A 19,568-nucleotide genomic window follows, 5' to 3' on the forward strand; every position below is an offset into this window, starting at 1 on the left:
TACTTGCGACTAGAGAGTTGACGAATTTTCGTCCGATGAATACGAGGTAATTTTTATAAAAATAAATAAGGTAATTAAGAAGTTTACAGAGCGACAGAATTGCCCAAAGAAAGTCGCTACAACGGTTAACCGTGCCTCTGGTGTGACGCGACGAACGCGTGATGATGCTGCTCGAAAACGGATGAACGATGATCGCGTCGCGATTACAACGACTGTGGAACTACGGTGAGTACAACAGAGATTGAAACGCAACGATTAAAAATAATTCCATTCCAGGTACCGCTCAAATATCCATTATAACGTGACTCACAAACTTACCGAAACACACTAGTTCTACGTGAAACGACGAACGATTCGAGCAAGACTTACCTGGAAGCAGAAAAAGATAATTTTTGTTAAATTGGGTACATTAAAATATGATCATGCGAAATGCCTAGCCTCACGTTATATTTCAACCCCTCCTCCGAAGCACAGGTGCATCTAATATAGGCAAGGTATGTAACGTTGGAACTTCTCGAATTAGTAATAATGTTGAATATTCCGAGTACAGAGAATAGCGCGATGAAATATCGCAGCATCTGTCGGGATGTCGGAGGATCGGGGGGATCTCGCGACTCGCGCGCAAACGAGAACAAGAGGGGGGAAGGGGGGGTTGAAATATCGTTCGCTGGAAGAAGAACGGTTAAAATCTTTTCGTTTTATTTTGCAGGATTTTTTTTTTTTTTTTCCCTTCGGAGAGAATTTTTCTCTCAGCTTTTATTCCCGTTCGAATTCCGTGTTGTCGGCAATTTATCGAAAGGCGTCCAACCTTTTAGCACCCTTTAAAGGTCGTCGAAATAAGAGGCGAGGGGCGACAAAATATGAAGACTACATCCTGCGCCGAGGCGACAACGACGGCTTAGGGAAATGGCGGGGCGAACGGAGCGAATGAAGAGGAAAGAAGATGGAAAATGGGGAGCGAGGGGTGAGGGGTGAGGGGTGAGAAATAAGGAGCAGAAAAATAAAAATGGGAATTCTTCACAGCCCGACTAACATTAATCTTCCCGGATTCTAGTTCCAACTTAAATTCCGCGACGGCCGTCCTCGGGATTCTTATCTCCGGAGGGCCCGACGTCATCGGATCCAACGAAACAGCGACCGGTCGAAGCGTTTAAATTATAAAACGACCGCGAAGCGAGAGGATCTGGAGATGAAGGGAGAGGGGAGGAGGAGCCGATCTCCGTCCATTCGCTTCGACGCGCAAACATCCACCCATATCGCATCTGCATTTTTACGATTATTCTCGTGAGTCAGTGGCCAAAAAAAAAAGGGTTCAAAAGTCCAACCGGTCCGGTTGAAGACCAGGTAATAACCCGTTGGATAATCGTTATGCATACGAAGTGGACCGGCCTTGCGGTATAACGTATGGAAAAGTTTGACGATGACTACGAGCGGGCGTCGAATCGTAGCGCGAATGTACGTACGTACGTAATATCGGCGACGAGAACGGCTCGGCCGCACGAAGTCCTCGTAATGAATATCGCCTGACATAATAATCGAAATACGTATCGAGTAACGTTCGTTTTACTTACGTACAGTCAACCGCAAAGACTTTATTCAACAAAAACGAGCGGTGAGAAGGAGTGAGAAAAATTCCCTTCCAAGTTTCGAGCGATACATTTTCGCTCGGTCTTTCCGCGGCAATGGGAATAATGGGGAGGAGTCGAGAAGGGGATAAAAAAGAAAACTAGACAAACGAATAATCCCCTTCGGTCGACTCTTTGGAGATGCGGGGTATTTTTCTCCCGATCGCGTGCCGTGTCATATCTCTCGCTCGAGCATCTCCTCGTACAGCCAGCACCTTTGGTGACGTTGCCGCATTGAAAACCGTGGAAGATCCCAGGAGATTCTCGACGGGTGTGTACGGAAATTTTTGCACACCGTACGCCAAGGGTTTTGTCACTTTTATTTAAACGTTATTTTTACCGCACTCGGATTCCCCGAGAGTATAAAGTAACGTACCCACTTTTGTGGCGTGTTCTTACACGACCACGTTATAAAACGGGGCGCGTTACCGTAACCGAGGAGGGAGTTTATTACACGAAAAGCGGAGAGAGGGGAACTGAGGCGATAAATATCGATCGGGGATCAATCGCGGGTCGCCGGAGGGCGAGGAGGTCGAAGAAAAGAATTTCGGTGACGAAGGCTGGGAAGCGAAGAGATGAGGAGGGATGTCTCCGGAGCGACAGAGGGAACGGAGACGTTTAATCAGCGATCTGGAGGGATGTTCAATCTTGAAATCTCCGCGGAAAAGCTGTGTGTATACCCGTACGAACGAGAGACGAGGCTGCCGGAGAACGTAAGGATCGAGTCAGCAGCCTCCGGCGATCGGGTCATTGAACTTCTCGAGCGAGATCTAATTTCAGATAAAGCGAAAGACAAGTTAAACGTCCACGAATCTCTCGCTGCCCCAATTCCGCCCCTTTCTCTTATCCGCCGCGACTCGCTACGCGGAGACAAACGAAAACGAAAAACTGGGCGCGTTCTTCCACCACCGCCGCGCGGTCGACTCTTTGTTATTTTTTTTTTTTTTCTTTTAATTCAATCGAGAATCCCCTGCGGATTATTCGTGGAATAATTTCCAACGGGATCCGGATTTACCGATGACGATCTCGAGAACTTTCATTTATTTATTCATTCCATAAACAAGTGCACTCGCACAGCTCTCCCCTCTGACGATTTCACGTTGCAATTGCACGGAGACCGCGACGATACATTTTACGGTCGAAACATTTTTCTGACAGCTTTACCTAACCGTCCTTTTCCGAGGAGGTAATTTTTCACGGCGGCTATTCGCCTTCTGTCGTGGTCAGCGTTGTTTTTACCTCCTCTTACATTGCCCCGATAAACAAAAAGGAATTGAGAAAGTTTGCCAATTTTTAAAGTAACGATTGCGCCGCATCCATCGCCCACACGTTGCTCGATTCCTCCTGTCCTTTACAGGATCATTTCGCGAAACGTATAAACACAACGGACAGAGAACTTCCGACTACGAACCAACGAATTACTGAACGCGGTTATCGAAGTTCCTCGGCGATGAGTTTTCTTCGTGGACGAGCAACGCGATCGTCATTATCCGCAGGTAGTTTGCAGCTGGTGAATAAGTAGGTGAACCGAATGGCAGAGCGGCGATCGCGAGGAGAATCGGTGAGTCGCGAGCAACACCCACGTATAGTTACAAAACGTCGGCGTCAATGACCCCGTTGGTCGAGTAGTGGGCCTCCGTCCAATTTCGCAATCTCTTTCGCTAGCGTTCGCGCATATTGTAGCGGAAAGGTGCAGTCGTTCGAAATTTCGATATCGGGTCGAGAATGATCGAAGGAAAAATGATCCTACGAAGTATTACCAGAATTTTGTTGACCGTGAACGGCGGTCGCGGAATGAACGGCGTTCGTTGCAGCTGCGGCGACATTTTTCAGCGCAGTTATAACCATCATCCTGACAACGAGGAATACCTTCTCGCCGCACCTTTACGCGAATGAAAACTTCTGCTCGTTGCACCCGACGACGAGCACTTTTTCGATAGAAGTAAACGCGAGTAGGAGTTCGAGCGTTTTCACTTGGCGCTGATAAACTTCAACGCCGAATAAGATCCGAACTTAACAGCTGTCGCGGAGCAACTGTAGTCGCTCCGTTACCGAGCTCTTACCTCGGCGAAAGAGAAGGTAGACGGTTAGTTTCTCCACAAGGTTTTCAGCAATGTAATGGGACTCATCGAATCCGCTACGGAAACCGTCCAGGTGCGTACCTGTCGACGAGAGCGGCCCGGTGATACAAATTCAACGAGACACGCGCGCGAATCCGTTGTGGAAATCTTCGAGAAATCGAGACCGCGATTTGGTTTTTCTCCTCTTTCTTTCTTTCTACTTTTTTTTTTTTTGTTTTTTCCGTGGAACGAGCAACGAGAGGATCGTGTATCTGGTAATTCGCGACGATTTAAGTGATTCACGACGTACGCGGGGGTGGTTTATGGATTTTTCAGTCGATTCTCCTCGAGTTTTGGGGAAGGGAAGTCGAAGGAAAAGGGAAAAGCGTTATTTTGCGGAGCGTCAACCTTTCTCTTCGTCTCCCCGTCGCTGCTCGTAGTCGTTCGCGCTGAGACCTGGATTTATACCAGTTTCTGCATCAACGAGTTTGTCGCCGGTTGATATCGTTTGTCCTTGGGAAAACTGGAAGTCGCCGCATCGCGTGGAGGGGTTGGATTTCGTTGGGTTGGGTTTATTCTCGACAATCGACCGAACCCGAGACTGCCGTATAACTTTTGCTTCGTTTGCTCAAATTAATTGTCTGCTGTACACCGGTAGGCGGTGGTGCTGCTGCCGAGCTTGTACGGTACGAAACACGTATAGGTACGTGCACATGACTGATTCCCGAGTCAGGTAAAAAGCCCCTCCCCGTTGTCTTCCAGATGGAGGCCAACAGCCGCGGAAATCTCCCTTTTCAATGACCGTATTTGATAAGGACCGTGAAAAAATTAACTTGTTCAAATATCGCATCAAAAAGCTCGCCCGCGTCTCATCGCACGCGAACTCCGAGAGTGAAATCAATCCGGAGGGTCCGTTGAAAAAACATAATTCGTGCTCGGATACAAAATCCAGCGTCAGAAACGTTGAGCGAGCTTTACCTATTTACTTTATGTAACTCAATTTTTCTTCCTTTCTTTTTCTTCGGACGAACGACCAAAGTTAGAGTGCGGGGGTGGAATCCGGAACACAAAAGGTAGCTCAGCGGAGGCGTAAGCTCGTTGTCTGAATGGAGAATGCTTATAAGGCGGAGTGCGGAGTCTCCGTAGGTATAGAGAAGATTTGGGAGCTTGCGAGTGTCGTTGAGCAGAAACACGTTGGTTGCAACGTGTACCTAAATTCGGTGTTTAACCGTAACGCGGCCCCTCTCCACGTACGCGACTGCAAACACCCGCGCGCACCCACGCCTCCCGCACAGAAGCCGAGACTGGATGAGCTAGCGGAAGTGGATTGGCGGAAGACGTAACACACCTAGGTACCTGCTAAGATTTGGGCAAGGATTACGATATAGCTACAGCGAGTGCACTCGCAATCCCCCTCGGAGGGATCCAGCCCGATATCCGCAGCACCGCGAACTCCGCCGTTCTAATGAATTCTCTACGTGCCTTCGGGAGTCGACCGCATCAGCTGCGCGGAGATGAGGATAAAATTTGAACGGAGCTTCGCTACGATTTAATGATTATGCAACCGATGAAATCGCGCCTCTCTTTCTACGTGGCGTACGCCGTTACCGCCCAACCGCCAAACTTTTGGCGAGGCGCGTTCGGCATCTTCTCATCGTCTCGTTTTGACTCGCGACGTGCAAAGTCTGATTCGCGGATAACTTTTAGCTGGGCAAACTTGGACGAATTTCTTTTCCCTCTTATTATTCCTGTATTTCTTCATTTTTTTCCTCCTTTCGCGGAATCATCGGGTCGGATTTATCCGAGCTAAAGCTATGAAGATAAGTTTGAAAAAAGTAAGTCGCGCGAGTGTAAGATAGCGAGGCAACAATTTCGCGGATATTCTCCAGTCGCCTGGGTGATAAATCTCGGCGTTTACGATGCCTCGCAATGGGATTATCGAGTTTCAATTTGCCAACAAAGGTGGTTCGAGCTTGATCGTTGCCGGTGTTCGGCTTTGGTTCGGCATTGCCTAGAACATTTCTACGCCGGCGTTTCCCACCGTTTGCGATAAATAAAATCGAATGAAATAAAACTGGGATAATGAAAGCAAGCGTTCAAACTTCGTCGTCGAAGAACCGATTCGAGCGAAACGACGGAAAATATTCATCGATATAATATTTAAGGTATAACGACTACCCAAGGGCTCGTCCGCACGAGTAATTGGCGAATTTGAAAAGGTTCTCAAAGTCTTCGTCGGTACGTGCACGGATGTGGATTTAATAGTCGAAGGAATTAAAATTAAAGCGGACCGTTCCGTCGACGATCGACTCGCGGAACGCAACCCCGATAAATACACATCGACGATCTCGAATATTTCCGTATCCGCGACGAACCTCCGACGTCGTCCTTCGACGCTCGCTCGCTATGCATCGGCTCTGCGGAATGTGGGGCGAAGCAACGGTGGGACGACGCCAGGTCGCCCGCGAGGGTGACGGCGGTAATCTTGCCTGATTTAATTGGACGGTGATGGAGTGTCGGAGATAGGCGTTAGCAAAGTGCTGATCTTCAACGTTGTTTCCAGACGATCGGTCCTCGCCCGATGATCGCCACGATGTCGCGGCGTCTATATCCCCACCCGCCAACCTCTATACCTGACCCAGATTCCGAAGAGCGTGTGAGGTGTATAATCTAAGACGGACGATAAGCGCGTCGCCAGAGAAGAAACGAATTTCCGAAACACCGATGCTTCGATTAATAATGCCGGACAAATTTTCACGTAGAATAGAGTTTGAGCAATAATATAATATACGAGATATGCAGCGGATCTGTGTATAGAAGTAGGGGAATTGAGGCAAAGGTATAGGAGAGCCGACGGAGCGCAATTACACTTGCTAATGAGTCGAAAGTGGAATTTGTCAAGCGCACGAGTCTGGCACGAGTTGGATTTGTCATTGGATTGTGATCGGTTCGAGACCTCGCGCGAGTTCACGCACTCGGGATTCGGTGCAGGTCGAATATCGTCGATACATGAAACCGAATATTCCCTGCAACCGATCCCGATTTTTAATCGTCAAATTCGCGCTCATCAGCCAACGCATAGCACCGCGACGAATATCTCCGACGTTAATTAAAAAAAATAATCAGCGCCGGTAGGCGGCGGCATCTGGTTGGTGAACGAGCGATCGGAAGCGTAGAGCCGATGATTTCGCGCGTGGTTCTTTAACCCGCATTCATAATTTCGAAAGAGAAATTTACGACGGGTATATCATTATTAATGGAATAATGAAATGTGGGTGTACGGTGTGCCGAGTGATTCTCAACGATCGGCAAAATATCGTTCGAACGGGAGCGTGCGTAGGACGCGCACACACGCGAATAATTTACGCTGGCCAATTGTAAAGTATACCTACGTAAAATCTCGTTGCGGCCCAGTATGCGTACCGAGATTTAAATATGGTATGCCGTGCATATTAGCGCGGCATAATTAATCGCGAGAAGTTTACGCCGTAGATATTTTTGAAAGAGAAAAAAAGGAGAAAAAAAAAAATGTTCTCTTTCGAACCGTGCACAGTACGCGTATGGTTTCGCGAGCCAAAAACCAAGGCGTGACAATTAACGACGTCGATAATTCGTATGCAAAAATCAACCCACCGACCAATGCGGCGTATATACGACAAAATTCGGTACGAATTGCGAACGGGAAACAATTATACCGATAATAATGAAAAAGCGTTGTCGATGGTCAAAAATCCCGTACCTAAGGGCACCATCGGGGTCGGACTCGCTTAGTTTATGGGAGCAACGATATTGCGGAAAAACGGGGAAAAGTATCGCGAGCGACACTTCGTGAAATGTCACGGATTCCGTTAGAGTACACGTTGAGTGTACCGTTAAGCGATCGCTTATTTCCAGCACTTTTACCACCTCGAGTCTATAGCGTCGATCGATCCGGACCGTTAAAGTTAACCAGCTGTGGTGCAATAATAATTGGCGATACACAGACATTTCATCTCAGCTGGCATATATTGTCACGGTTATTCGAAAGGTATGAAAATGAAAATGCACACGAGTGTCTCTCGATTTACGTCATTCGGTGGTGAACGGCTCGTAAAGCCCGCCGGTAATTGAAATGTGAAAAAATGCGATCACCTGGTACACCCGTGACATATTCATGGACAGGTATTATCGTTCGAGTAACCAGTCGAGTTCGATTACGGGGCAGCGGTAGGTGCGAAAAACCTGGAGCGACGGTGTCCGCTCGATGTGTCAAAACGTATGTTGATTACCTCAGCGATAAATAGTATGGCTCTCCCCTATGTCCCATTCCGGAGCATCCATCGATTGTTAATTCGCGAGAGGCTCGAGAGAGAGAGAAAGTCTGGCTCCATGGAGCCTTAAGCCGTAAGGCCACGACGGTGCCGGTCGGCGTGATCTGCACTGATAAACAAGAGGCACTCCCTTCTCCGGGCATGCTCGCTATCTGTCTGTGTATAACGAGCTATCTATATATGTTTCTCGAATACATACGTGTTCACTCCCATATTCACGAGCAGCTAACATGCTCGAGTTCTGCACTCTCGACTGCATAGCTTGCAATTATCCTTCTCAAGAGTCGAAGATTCTGGTCTTCGGAGCTACCTGCACGATTTTAGATGCGCGTTACTCACGTCCCTCCGATCGCTGCTCGCAGAATACACCAGCAGGAGAATCGAGACGCGTTTCTTCGAGCATCACCTACACTGCGATCGTTATGCACGAGATGAAAAAATCCAGCGTACTTTCGGAGTGCAATTCAATGGATTACAATTAAAACGAGAGTCTCTCTCGAATGGAAATGAGGATATCTTTGAAAATATCGTTGAAATTTTTCATTCTTTTTTAACAGTGGGTGAAATGAAAAATGGTGCGAAGTACGTGTACTGTAACGAAAAGTTTTTAAACCGTCTTCAAAGAGCGTGAAGAACAGATTTATACTCTGTACCGAGTCTGGTACCGGCTCTCATTGTCAGACTCGGTAAAGTCACGCTTTGTTGGCTCGTGCCGCGACGAGTCACGAGGTTTGAATCATGTGGCCAAAAGTGGTACGAACTTCCATAATCCATTATCACAGTTCGGATTATCGGAACAGCCGCTTCTCCGTAGATTCTTACTTCGCCTTTACATTTGAAAAATCTAGACTTCACACCAGATATAAACATACTTTTTTCGCGATACTTTGATATATTCTTGGACTTTTTGATCTCAAAAACACGAACCAGCCAATTGAATGAAATATAATTGGAACTGATCGAAGAACTTCAATTTTTCACCACAGATTTTTTTCGATTTTTAAGCAAAAAAAAAACATTTTGTCAATTGGGTTAATGGAGCTTTTCTTGTGAAATTTGATCTCAGAAATTCGAATCTGAGCGCCAAATTGTTCTATCTGCGGAAATTACCGAGTTATCCCCATTTTTTCGCATTTTTTGGTACAAATTTGAGGATATCTCGAAGAGAAAAAATCGTAGCTCAATTCGGACGACGGATTCGTGTTCCTGAGGTCAAGATACGTAAGAAAAGTGCCATACGATCAATTCTCATTCTCTCAGATTCAAATCCCTGGGTACGAACTACATTAAAATAGACGATAAAATGAGATTTTTATGCTTGATCCCGAAAAGCTGAAAATTGGCGATCACTCGGTCAATTTCAGAGATAGATCAATTTTTCTTTCAGAATCGGATTCCTGAGGTCAAAATACATCAGATATGTCATTGTCATTGTCATGCGATCGATTCGCAAGAAAAAAAAAAATTTGCCCAAAAATCCCCGAAGGGATTTGAACCTGCGCAAATTTATCGATTTTTGGGTCGAAAATGAACATTTTTTTTTCTCGGGTTTCCCATGCTTTTCTCATGTATTTCGATCTCAGAAATTCGAATCTGAGAGCCAAATTGTTCCATCTGCGGAAATTACCGAGTTATCCCCATTTTTTCGCATTTTTTGGTACAAATTTGAGGATATCTCGAAGAGAAAAAATCTTAGCTCAATTCGGACGACGGATTCGTGTTCCTGAGGTCAAAATACGTAAGAAAAGTGCCATACGATCAATTCTCATTCTCTCAGATTCAAATCCCTGGGTACGAACTACATTAAAATAGACGATAAAATGAGATTTTTATGCTTGATCCCGAAAAGCTGAAAATTGGCGATCACTCGGTCAATTTCAGAGATAGATCAATTTTTCTTTCAGAATCGGATTCCTGAGGTCAAAATACATCAGATATGTCATGGTCATTGTCATACGATCGATTCGGAAAAAAAAAAAAAATTTGCCCAAAAATCCCCGAAGGGATTTGAACCTGCGCAAATTTATCGATTTTTGGGTCGAAAATGAACATTTTTTTTTCTCGGGTTTCCCATGCTTTCCTCATGTATTTCGATCTTAGAAATTCGAATCTGAGAGCCAAATTGTTCCATCTGCGGAAATTACCGAGTTATCCCCATTTTTTCGCATTTTTTGGTACAAATTTGAGGATATCTCGAAGAGAAAAAATCGTAGCTCAATTCGGACGACGGATTCGTGTTCCTGAGGTCAAAATACGTAAGAAAAGTGCCATACGATCAATTCTCATTCTCTCAGATTCAAATCCCTGGGTACGAACTACATTAAAATAGACGATAAAATGAGATTTTTATGCTTGATCCCGAAAAGCTGAAAATTGGCGATCACTCGGTCAATTTCAGAGATAGATCAATTTTTCTTTCAGAATCGGATTCCTGAGGTCAAAATACATCAGATATGTCATTGTCATTGTCATGCGATCGATTCGCAAGAAAAAAAAAAATTTGCCCAAAAATCCCCGAAGGGATTTGAACCTGCGCAAATTTATCGATTTTTGGGTCGAAAATGAACATTTTTTTTTCTCGGGTTTCCCATGCTTTTCTCATGTATTTCGATCTCAGGAATTCGAATCTGAGAGCCAAATTGTTCCATCTGCGGAAATTACCGAGTTATCCCCATTTTTTCGCATTTTTTGGTACAAATTTGAGGATATCTCGAAGAGAAAAAATCTTAGCTCAATTCGGACGACGGATTCGTGTTCCTGAGGTCAAAATACGTAAGAAAAGTGCCATACGATCAATTCTCATTCTCTCAGATTCAAATCCCTGGGTACGAACTACATTAAAATAGACGATAAAATGAGATTTTTATGCTTGATCCCGAAAAGCTGAAAATTGGCGATCACTCGGTCAATTTCAGAGATAGATCAATTTTTCTTTCAGAATCGGATTCCTGAGGTCAAAATACATCAGATATGTCATGGTCATTGTCATACGATCGATTCGGAAAAAAAAAAAAAATTTGCCCAAAAATCCCCGAAGGGATTTGAACCTGCGCAAATTTATCGATTTTTGGGTCGAAAATGAACATTTTTTTTTCTCGGGTTTCCCATGCTTTCCTCATGTATTTCGATCTTAGAAATTCGAATCTGAGAGCCAAATTGTTCCATCTGCGGAAATTACCGAGTTATCCCCATTTTTTCGCATTTTTTGGTACAAATTTGAGGATATCTCGAAGAGAAAAAATCGTAGCTCAATTCGGACGACGGATTCGTGTTCCTGAGGTCAAAATACGTAAGAAAAGTGCCATACGATCAATTCTCATTCTCTCAGATTCAAATCCCTGGGTACGAACTACATTAAAATAGACGATAAAATGAGATTTTTATGCTTGATCCCGAAAAGCTGAAAATTGGCGATCACTCGGTCAATTTCAGAGATAGATCAATTTTTCTTTCAGAATCGGATTCCTGAGGTCAAAATACATCAGATATGTCATTGTCATTGTCATGCGATCGATTCGCAAGAAAAAAAAAAATTTGCCCAAAAATCCCCGAAGGGATTTGAACCTGCGCAAATTTATCGATTTTTGGGTCGAAAATGAACATTTTTTTTTCTCGGGTTTCCCATGCTTTTCTCATGTATTTCGATCTCAGGAATTCGAATCTGAGAGCCAAATTGTTCCATCTGCGGAAATTACCGAGTTATCCCCATTTTTTCGCATTTTTTGGTACAAATTTGAGGATATCTCGAAGAGAAAAAATCTTAGCTCAATTCGGACGACGGATTCGTGTTCCTGAGGTCAAAATACGTAAGAAAAGTGCCATACGATCAATTCTCATTCTCTCAGATTCAAATCCCTGGGTACGAACTACATTAAAATAGACGATAAAATGAGATTTTTATGCTTGATCCCGAAAAGCTGAAAATTGGCGATCACTCGGTCAATTTCAGAGATAGATCAATTTTTCTTTCAGAATCGGATTCCTGAGGTCAAAATACATCAGATATGTCATTGTCATTGTCATACGATCGATTCGGAAAAAAAAAAAAAATTTGCCCAAAAATCCCCGAAGGGATTTGAACCTGCGCAAATTTATCGATTTTTGGGTCGAAAATGAACATTTTTTTTTCTCGGGTTTCCCATGCTTTCCTCATGTATTTCGATCTTAGAAATTCGAATCTGAGAGCCAAATTGTTCCATCTGCGGAAATTACCGAGTTATCCCCATTTTTTCGCATTTTTTGGTACAAATTTGAGGATATCTCGAAGAGAAAAAATCTTAGCTCAATTCGGACGACGGATTCGTGTTCCTGAGGTCAAAATACGTAAGAAAAGTGCCATACGATCAATTCTCATTCTCTCAGATTCAAATCCCTGGGTACGAACTACATTAAAATAGACGATAAAATGAGATTTTTATGCTTGATCCCGAAAAGCTGAAAATTGGCGATCACTCGGTCAATTTCAGAGATAGATCAATTTTTCTTTCAGAATCGGATTCCTGAGGTCAAAATACATCAGATATGTCATTGTCATTGTCATGCGATCGATTCGCAAGAAAAAAAAAAATTTGCCCAAAAATCCCCGAAGGGATTTGAACCTGCGCAAATTTATCGATTTTTGGGTCGAAAATGAACATTTTTTTTTCTCGGGTTTCCCATGCTTTTCTCATGTATTTCGATCTCAGAAATTCGAATCTGAGCGCCAAATTGTTCTATCTGCGGAAATTACCGAGTTATCCCCATTTTTTCGCATTTTTTGGTACAAATTTGAGGATATCTCGAAGAGAAAAAATCGTAGCTCAATTCGGACGACGGATTCGTGTTCCTGAGGTCAAAATACGTAAGAAAAGTGCCATACGATCAATTCTCATTCTCTCAGATTCAAATCCCTGGGTACGAACTACATTAAAATAGACGATAAAATGAGATTTTTATGCTTGATCCCGAAAAGCTGAAAATTGGCGATCACTCGGTCAATTTCAGAGATAGATCAATTTTTCTTTCAGAATCGGATTCCTGAGGTCAAAATACATCAGATATGTCATGGTCATTGTCATACGATCGATTCGGAAAAAAAAAAAAAATTTGCCCAAAAATCCCCGAAGGGATTTGAACCTGCGCAAATTTATCGATTTTTGGGTCGAAAATGAACATTTTTTTTTCTCGGGTTTCCCATGCTTTCCTCATGTATTTCGATCTTAGAAATTCGAATCTGAGAGCCAAATTGTTCCATCTGCGGAAATTACCGAGTTATCCCCATTTTTTCGCATTTTTTGGTACAAATTTGAGGATATCTCGAAGAGAAAAAATCGTAGCTCAATTCGGACGACGGATTCGTGTTCCTGAGGTCAAAATACGTAAGAAAAGTGCCATACGATCAATTCTCATTCTCTCAGATTCAAATCCCTGGGTACGAACTACATTAAAATAGACGATAAAATGAGATTTTTATGCTTGATCCCGAAAAGCTGAAAATTGGCGATCACTCGGTCAATTTCAGAGATAGATCAATTTTTCTTTCAGAATCGGATTCCTGAGGTCAAAATACATCAGATATGTCATTGTCATTGTCATGCGATCGATTCGCAAGAAAAAAAAAAATTTGCCCAAAAATCCCCGAAGGGATTTGAACCTGCGCAAATTTATCGATTTTTGGGTCGAAAATGAACATTTTTTTTTCTCGGGTTTCCCATGCTTTTCTCATGTATTTCGATCTCAGGAATTCGAATCTGAGAGCCAAATTGTTCCATCTGCGGAAATTACCGAGTTATCCCCATTTTTTCGCATTTTTTGGTACAAATTTGAGGATATCTCGAAGAGAAAAAATCTTAGCTCAATTCGGACGACGGATTCGTGTTCCTGAGGTCAAAATACGTAAGAAAAGTGCCATACGATCAATTCTCATTCTCTCAGATTCAAATCCCTGGGTACGAACTACATTAAAATAGACGATAAAATGAGATTTTTATGCTTGATCCCGAAAAGCTGAAAATTGGCGATCACTCGGTCAATTTCAGAGATAGATCAATTTTTCTTTCAGAATCGGATTCCTGAGGTCAAAATACATCAGATATGTCATGGTCATTGTCATACGATCGATTCGGAAAAAAAAAAAAAATTTGCCCAAAAATCCCCGAAGGGATTTGAACCTGCGCAAATTTATCGATTTTTGGGTCGAAAATGAACATTTTTTTTTCTCGGGTTTCCCATGCTTTCCTCATGTATTTCGATCTTAGAAATTCGAATCTGAGAGCCAAATTGTTCCATCTGCGGAAATTACCGAGTTATCCCCATTTTTTCGCATTTTTTGGTACAAATTTGAGGATATCTCGAAGAGAAAAAATCGTAGCTCAATTCGGACGACGGATTCGTGTTCCTGAGGTCAAAATACGTAAGAAAAGTGCCATACGATCAATTCTCATTCTCTCAGATTCAAATCCCTGGGTACGAACTACATTAAAATAGACGATAAAATGAGATTTTTATGCTTGATCCCGAAAAGCTGAAAATTGGCGATCACTCGGTCAATTTCAGAGATAGATCAATTTTTCTTTCAGAATCGGATTCCTGAGGTCAAAATACATCAGATATGTCATTGTCATTGTCATGCGATCGATTCGCAAGAAAAAAAAAAATTTGCCCAAAAATCCCCGAAGGGATTTGAACCTGCGCAAATTTATCGATTTTTGGGTCGAAAATGAACATTTTTTTTTCTCGGGTTTCCCATGCTTTTCTCATGTATTTCGATCTCAGGAATTCGAATCTGAGAGCCAAATTGTTCCATCTGCGGAAATTACCGAGTTATCCCCATTTTTTCGCATTTTTTGGTACAAATTTGAGGATATCTCGAAGAGAAAAAATCTTAGCTCAATTCGGACGACGGATTCGTGTTCCTGAGGTCAAAATACGTAAGAAAAGTGCCATACGATCAATTCTCATTCTCTCAGATTCAAATCCCTGGGTACGAACTACATTAAAATAGACGATAAAATGAGATTTTTATGCTTGATCCCGAAAAGCTGAAAATTGGCGATCACTCGGTCAATTTCAGAGATAGATCAATTTTTCTTTCAGAATCGGATTCCTGAGGTCAAAATACATCAGATATGTCATTGTCATTGTCATACGATCGATTCGGAAAAAAAAAAAAAATTTGCCCAAAAATCCCCGAAGGGATTTGAACCTGCGCAAATTTATCGATTTTTGGGTCGAAAATGAACATTTTTTTTTCTCGGGTTTCCCATGCTTTCCTCATGTATTTCGATCTTAGAAATTCGAATCTGAGAGCCAAATTGTTCCATCTGCGGAAATTACCGAGTTATCCCCATTTTTTCGCATTTTTTGGTACAAATTTGAGGATATCTCGAAGAGAAAAAATCTTAGCTCAATTCGGACGACGGATTCGTGTTCCTGAGGTCAAAATACGTAAGAAAAGTGCCATACGATCAATTCTCATTCTCTCAGATTCAAATCCCTGGGTACGAACTACATTAAAATAGACGATAAAATGAGATTTTTATGCTTGATCCCGAAAAGCTGAAAATTGGCGATCACTCGGTCAATTTCAGAGATAGATCAATTTTTCTTTCAGAATCGGATTCCTGAGGTCAAAATACATCAGATATGTCATTGTCATTGTCATGCGATCGATTCGCAAGAAAAAAAAAAATTTGCCCAAAAATCCCCGAAGGGATTTGAACCTGCGCAAATTTATCGATTTTTGGGTCGAAAATGAACATTTTTTTTTCTCGGGTTTCCCATGCTTTTCTCATGTATTTCGATCTCAGAAATTCGAATCTGAGCGCCAAATTGTTCTATCTGCGGAAATTACCGAGTTATCCCCATTTTTTCGCATTTTTTGGTACAAATTTGAGGATATCTCGAAGAGAAAAAATCGTAGCTCAATTCGGACGACGGATTCGTGTTCCTGAGGTCAAAATACGTAAGAAAAGTGCCATACGATCAATTCTCATTCTCTCAGATTCAAATCCCTGGGTACGAACTACATTAAAATAGACGATAAAATGAGATTTTTATGCTTGATCCCGAAAAGCTGAAAATTGGCGATCACTCGGTCAATTTCAGAGATAGATCAATTTTTCTTTCAGAATCGGATTCCTGAGGTCAAAATACATCAGATATGTCATTGTCATTGTCATACGATCGATTCGGAAAAAAAAAAAAAATTTGCCCAAAAATCCCCGAAGGGATTTGAACCTGCGCAAATTTATCGATTTTTGGGTCGAAAATGAACATTTTTTTTTCTCGGGTTTCCCATGCTTTCCTCATGTATTTCGATCTTAGAAATTCGAATCTGAGAGCCAAATTGTTCCATCTGCGGAAATTACCGAGTTATCCCCATTTTTTCGCATTTTTTGGTACAAATTTGAGGATATCTCGAAGAGAAAAAATCGTAGCTCAATTCGGACGACGGATTCGTGTTCCTGAGGTCAAAATACGTAAGAAAAGTGCCATACGATCAATTCTCATTCTCTCAGATTCAAATCCCTGGGTACGAACTACATTAAAATAGACGATAAAATGAGATTTTTATGCTTGATCCCGAAAAGCTGAAAATTGGCGATCACTCGGTCAATTTCAGAGATAGATCAATTTTTCTTTCAGAATCGGATTCCTGAGGTCAAAATACATCAGATATGTCATTGTCATTGTCATGCGATCGATTCGCAAGAAAAAAAAAAATTTGCCCAAAAATCCCCGAGGGGATTTGAACCTGCGCAAATTTATCGATTTTTGGGTCGAAAATGAACATTTTTTTTTCTCGGGTTTCCCATGCTTTTCTCATGTATTTCGATCTCAGGAATTCGAATCTGAGAGCCAAATTGTTCCATCTGCGGAAATTACCGAGTTATCCCCATTTTTTCGCATTTTTTGGTACAAATTTGAGGATATCTCGAAGAGAAAAAATCGTAGCTCAATTCGGACGACGGATTCGTGTTCCTGAGGTCAAAATACGTAAGAAAAGTGCCATACGATCAATTCTCATTCTCTCAGATTCAAATCCCTGGGTACGAACTACATTAAAATAGACGATAAAATGAGATTTTTATGCTTGATCCCGAAAAGCTGAAAATTGGCGATCACTCGGTCAATTTCAGAGATAGATCAATTTTTCTTTCAGAATCGGATTCCTGAGGTCAAAATACATCAGATATGTCATTGTCATTGTCATGCGATCGATTCGCAAGAAAAAAAAAAATTTGCCCAAAAATCCCCGAAGGGATTTGAACCTGCGCAAATTTATCGATTTTTGGGTCGAAAATGAACATTTTTTTTTCTCGGGTTTCCCATGCTTTTCTCATGTATTTCGATCTCAGGAATTCGAATCTGAGAGCCAAATTGTTCCATCTGCGGAAATTACCGAGTTATCCCCATTTTTTCGCATTTTTTGGTACAAATTTGAGGATATCTCGAAGAGAAAAAATCGTAGCTCAATTCGGACGACGGATTCGTGTTCCTGAGGTCAAAATACGTAAGAAAAGTGCCATACGATCAATTCTCATTCTCTCAGATTCAAATCCCTGGGTACGAACTACATTAAAATAGACGATAAAATGAGATTTTTATGCTTGATCCCGAAAAGCTGAAAATTGGCGATCACTCGGTCAATTTCAGAGATAGATCAATTTTTCTTTCAGAATCGGATTCCTGAGGTCAAAATACATCAGATATGTCATTGTCATTGTCATGCGATCGATTCGCAAGAAAAAAAAAAATTTGCCCAAAAATCCCCGAAGGGATTTGAACCTGCGCAAATTTATCGATTTTTGGGTCGAAAATGAACATTTTTTTTTCTCGGGTTTCCCATGCTTTTCTCATGTATTTCGATCTCAGGAATTCGAATCTGAGAGCCAAATTGTTCCATCTGCGGAAATTACCGAGTTATCCCCATTTTTTCGCATTTTTTGGTACAAATTTGAGGATATCTCGAAGAGAAAAAATCGTAGCTCAATTCGGACGACGGATTCGTGTTCCTGAGGTCAAAATACGTAAGAAAAATGCCATACGATCAATTCTCATTCTCTCAGATTCAAATCCCTGGGTACGAACTACATTAAAATAGACGATAAAATGAGATTTTTATGCTTGATCCCGAAAAGCTGAAAATTGGCGATCACTCGGTCAATTTCAGAGATAGATCAATTTTTCTTTCAGAATCGGATTCCTGAGGTCAAAATACATCAGATATGTCATTGTAATTGTCATGCGATCGATTCGCAAGAAAAAAAAAAATTTGCCCAAAAATCCCCGAAGGGATTTGAACCTGCGCAAATTTATCGATTTTTGGGTCGAAAATGAACATTTTTTTTTCTCGGGTTTCCCATGCTTTTCTCATGTATTTCGATCTCAGAAATTCGAATCTGAGAGCCAAATTGTTCCATCTGCGGAAATTACCGAGTTATCCCCATTTTTTCGCATTTTTTGGTACAAATTTGAGGATATCTCGAAGAGAAAAAATCTTAGCTCAATTCGGACGACGGATTCGTGTTCCTGAGGTCAAAATACGTAAGAAAAGTGCCATACGATCAATTCTCATTCTCTCAGATTCAAATCCCTGGGTACGAACTACATTAAAATAGACGATAAAATGAGATTTTTATGCTTGATCCCGAAAAGCTGAAAATTGGCGATCACTCGGTCAATTTCAGAGATAGATCAATTTTTCTTTCAGAATCGGATTCCTGAGGTCAAAATACATCAGATATGTCATTGTCATTGTCATACGATCGATTCGGAAAAAAAAAAAAAATTTGCCCAAAAATCCCCGAAGGGATTTGAACCTGCGCAAATTTATCGATTTTTGGGTCGAAAATGAACATTTTTTTTTCTCGGGTTTCCCATGCTTATCTCATGTATTTCGATCTCAGAAATTCGAATCTGAGAGCCAAATTGTTCCATCTGCGGAAATTACCGAGTTATCCCCATTTTTTCGCATTTTTTGGTACAAATTTGAGGATATCTCGAAGAGAAAAAATCGTAGCTCAATTCGGACGACGGATTCGTGTTCCTGAGGTCAAAATACGTAAGAAAAGTGCCATACGATCAATTCTCATTCTCTCAGATTCAAATCCCTGGGTACGAACTACATTAAAATAGACGATAAAATGAGATTTTTATGCTTGATCCCGAAAAGCTGAAAATTGGCGATCACTCGGTCAATTTCAGAGATAGATCAATTTTTCTTTCAGAATCGGATTCCTGAGGTCAAAATACATCAGATATGTCATTGTCATTGTCATACGATCGATTCGGAAAAAAAAAAAAAATTTGCCCAAAAATCCCCGAAGGGATTTGAACCTGCGCAAATTTATCGATTTTTGGGTCGAAAATGAACATTTTTTTTTCTCGGGTTTCCCATGCTTTTCTCATGTATTTCGATCTCAGAAATTCGAATCTGAGAGCCAAATTGTTCCATCTGCGGAAATTACCGAGTTATCCCCATTTTTTCGCATTTTTTGGTACAAATTTGAGGATATCTCGAAGAGAAAAAATCGTAGCTCAATTCGGACGACGGATTCGTGTTCCTGAGGTCAAAATACGTAAGAAAAGTG

The 19,568-nt window shown here is 41.9% G+C and overlaps 1 protein-coding gene across 9 annotated transcripts in view; it reads right to left on the reverse strand.

Moving 5' to 3' along the window:
* LOC105691274 (tyrosine-protein kinase Btk29A) overlaps window positions 1-19,568 on the reverse strand; it is a 115,156-nt gene that overhangs the window by 61,940 nt on the left and 33,648 nt on the right. The window contains exon 1 of one of the 9 annotated variants that reach the window (XM_048655857.1): window positions 3,386-3,657. The exons of the other annotated variants lie outside the window; for them this stretch is intronic. Coding sequence (XP_048511814.1) covers window positions 3,386-3,476 — 91 coding nt within the window. The 5' untranslated portion in view covers window positions 3,477-3,657. Of the gene's footprint in view, window positions 1-3,385; window positions 3,658-19,568 lie in introns of those variants that run through there. 9 annotated transcript variants of the gene reach the window in all.

This window comes from Athalia rosae, chromosome 5 (assembly GCF_917208135.1).
Source record: "Athalia rosae chromosome 5, iyAthRosa1.1, whole genome shotgun sequence".
Taxonomy (NCBI): Eukaryota; Metazoa; Arthropoda; class Insecta; order Hymenoptera; family Athaliidae; genus Athalia; species Athalia rosae.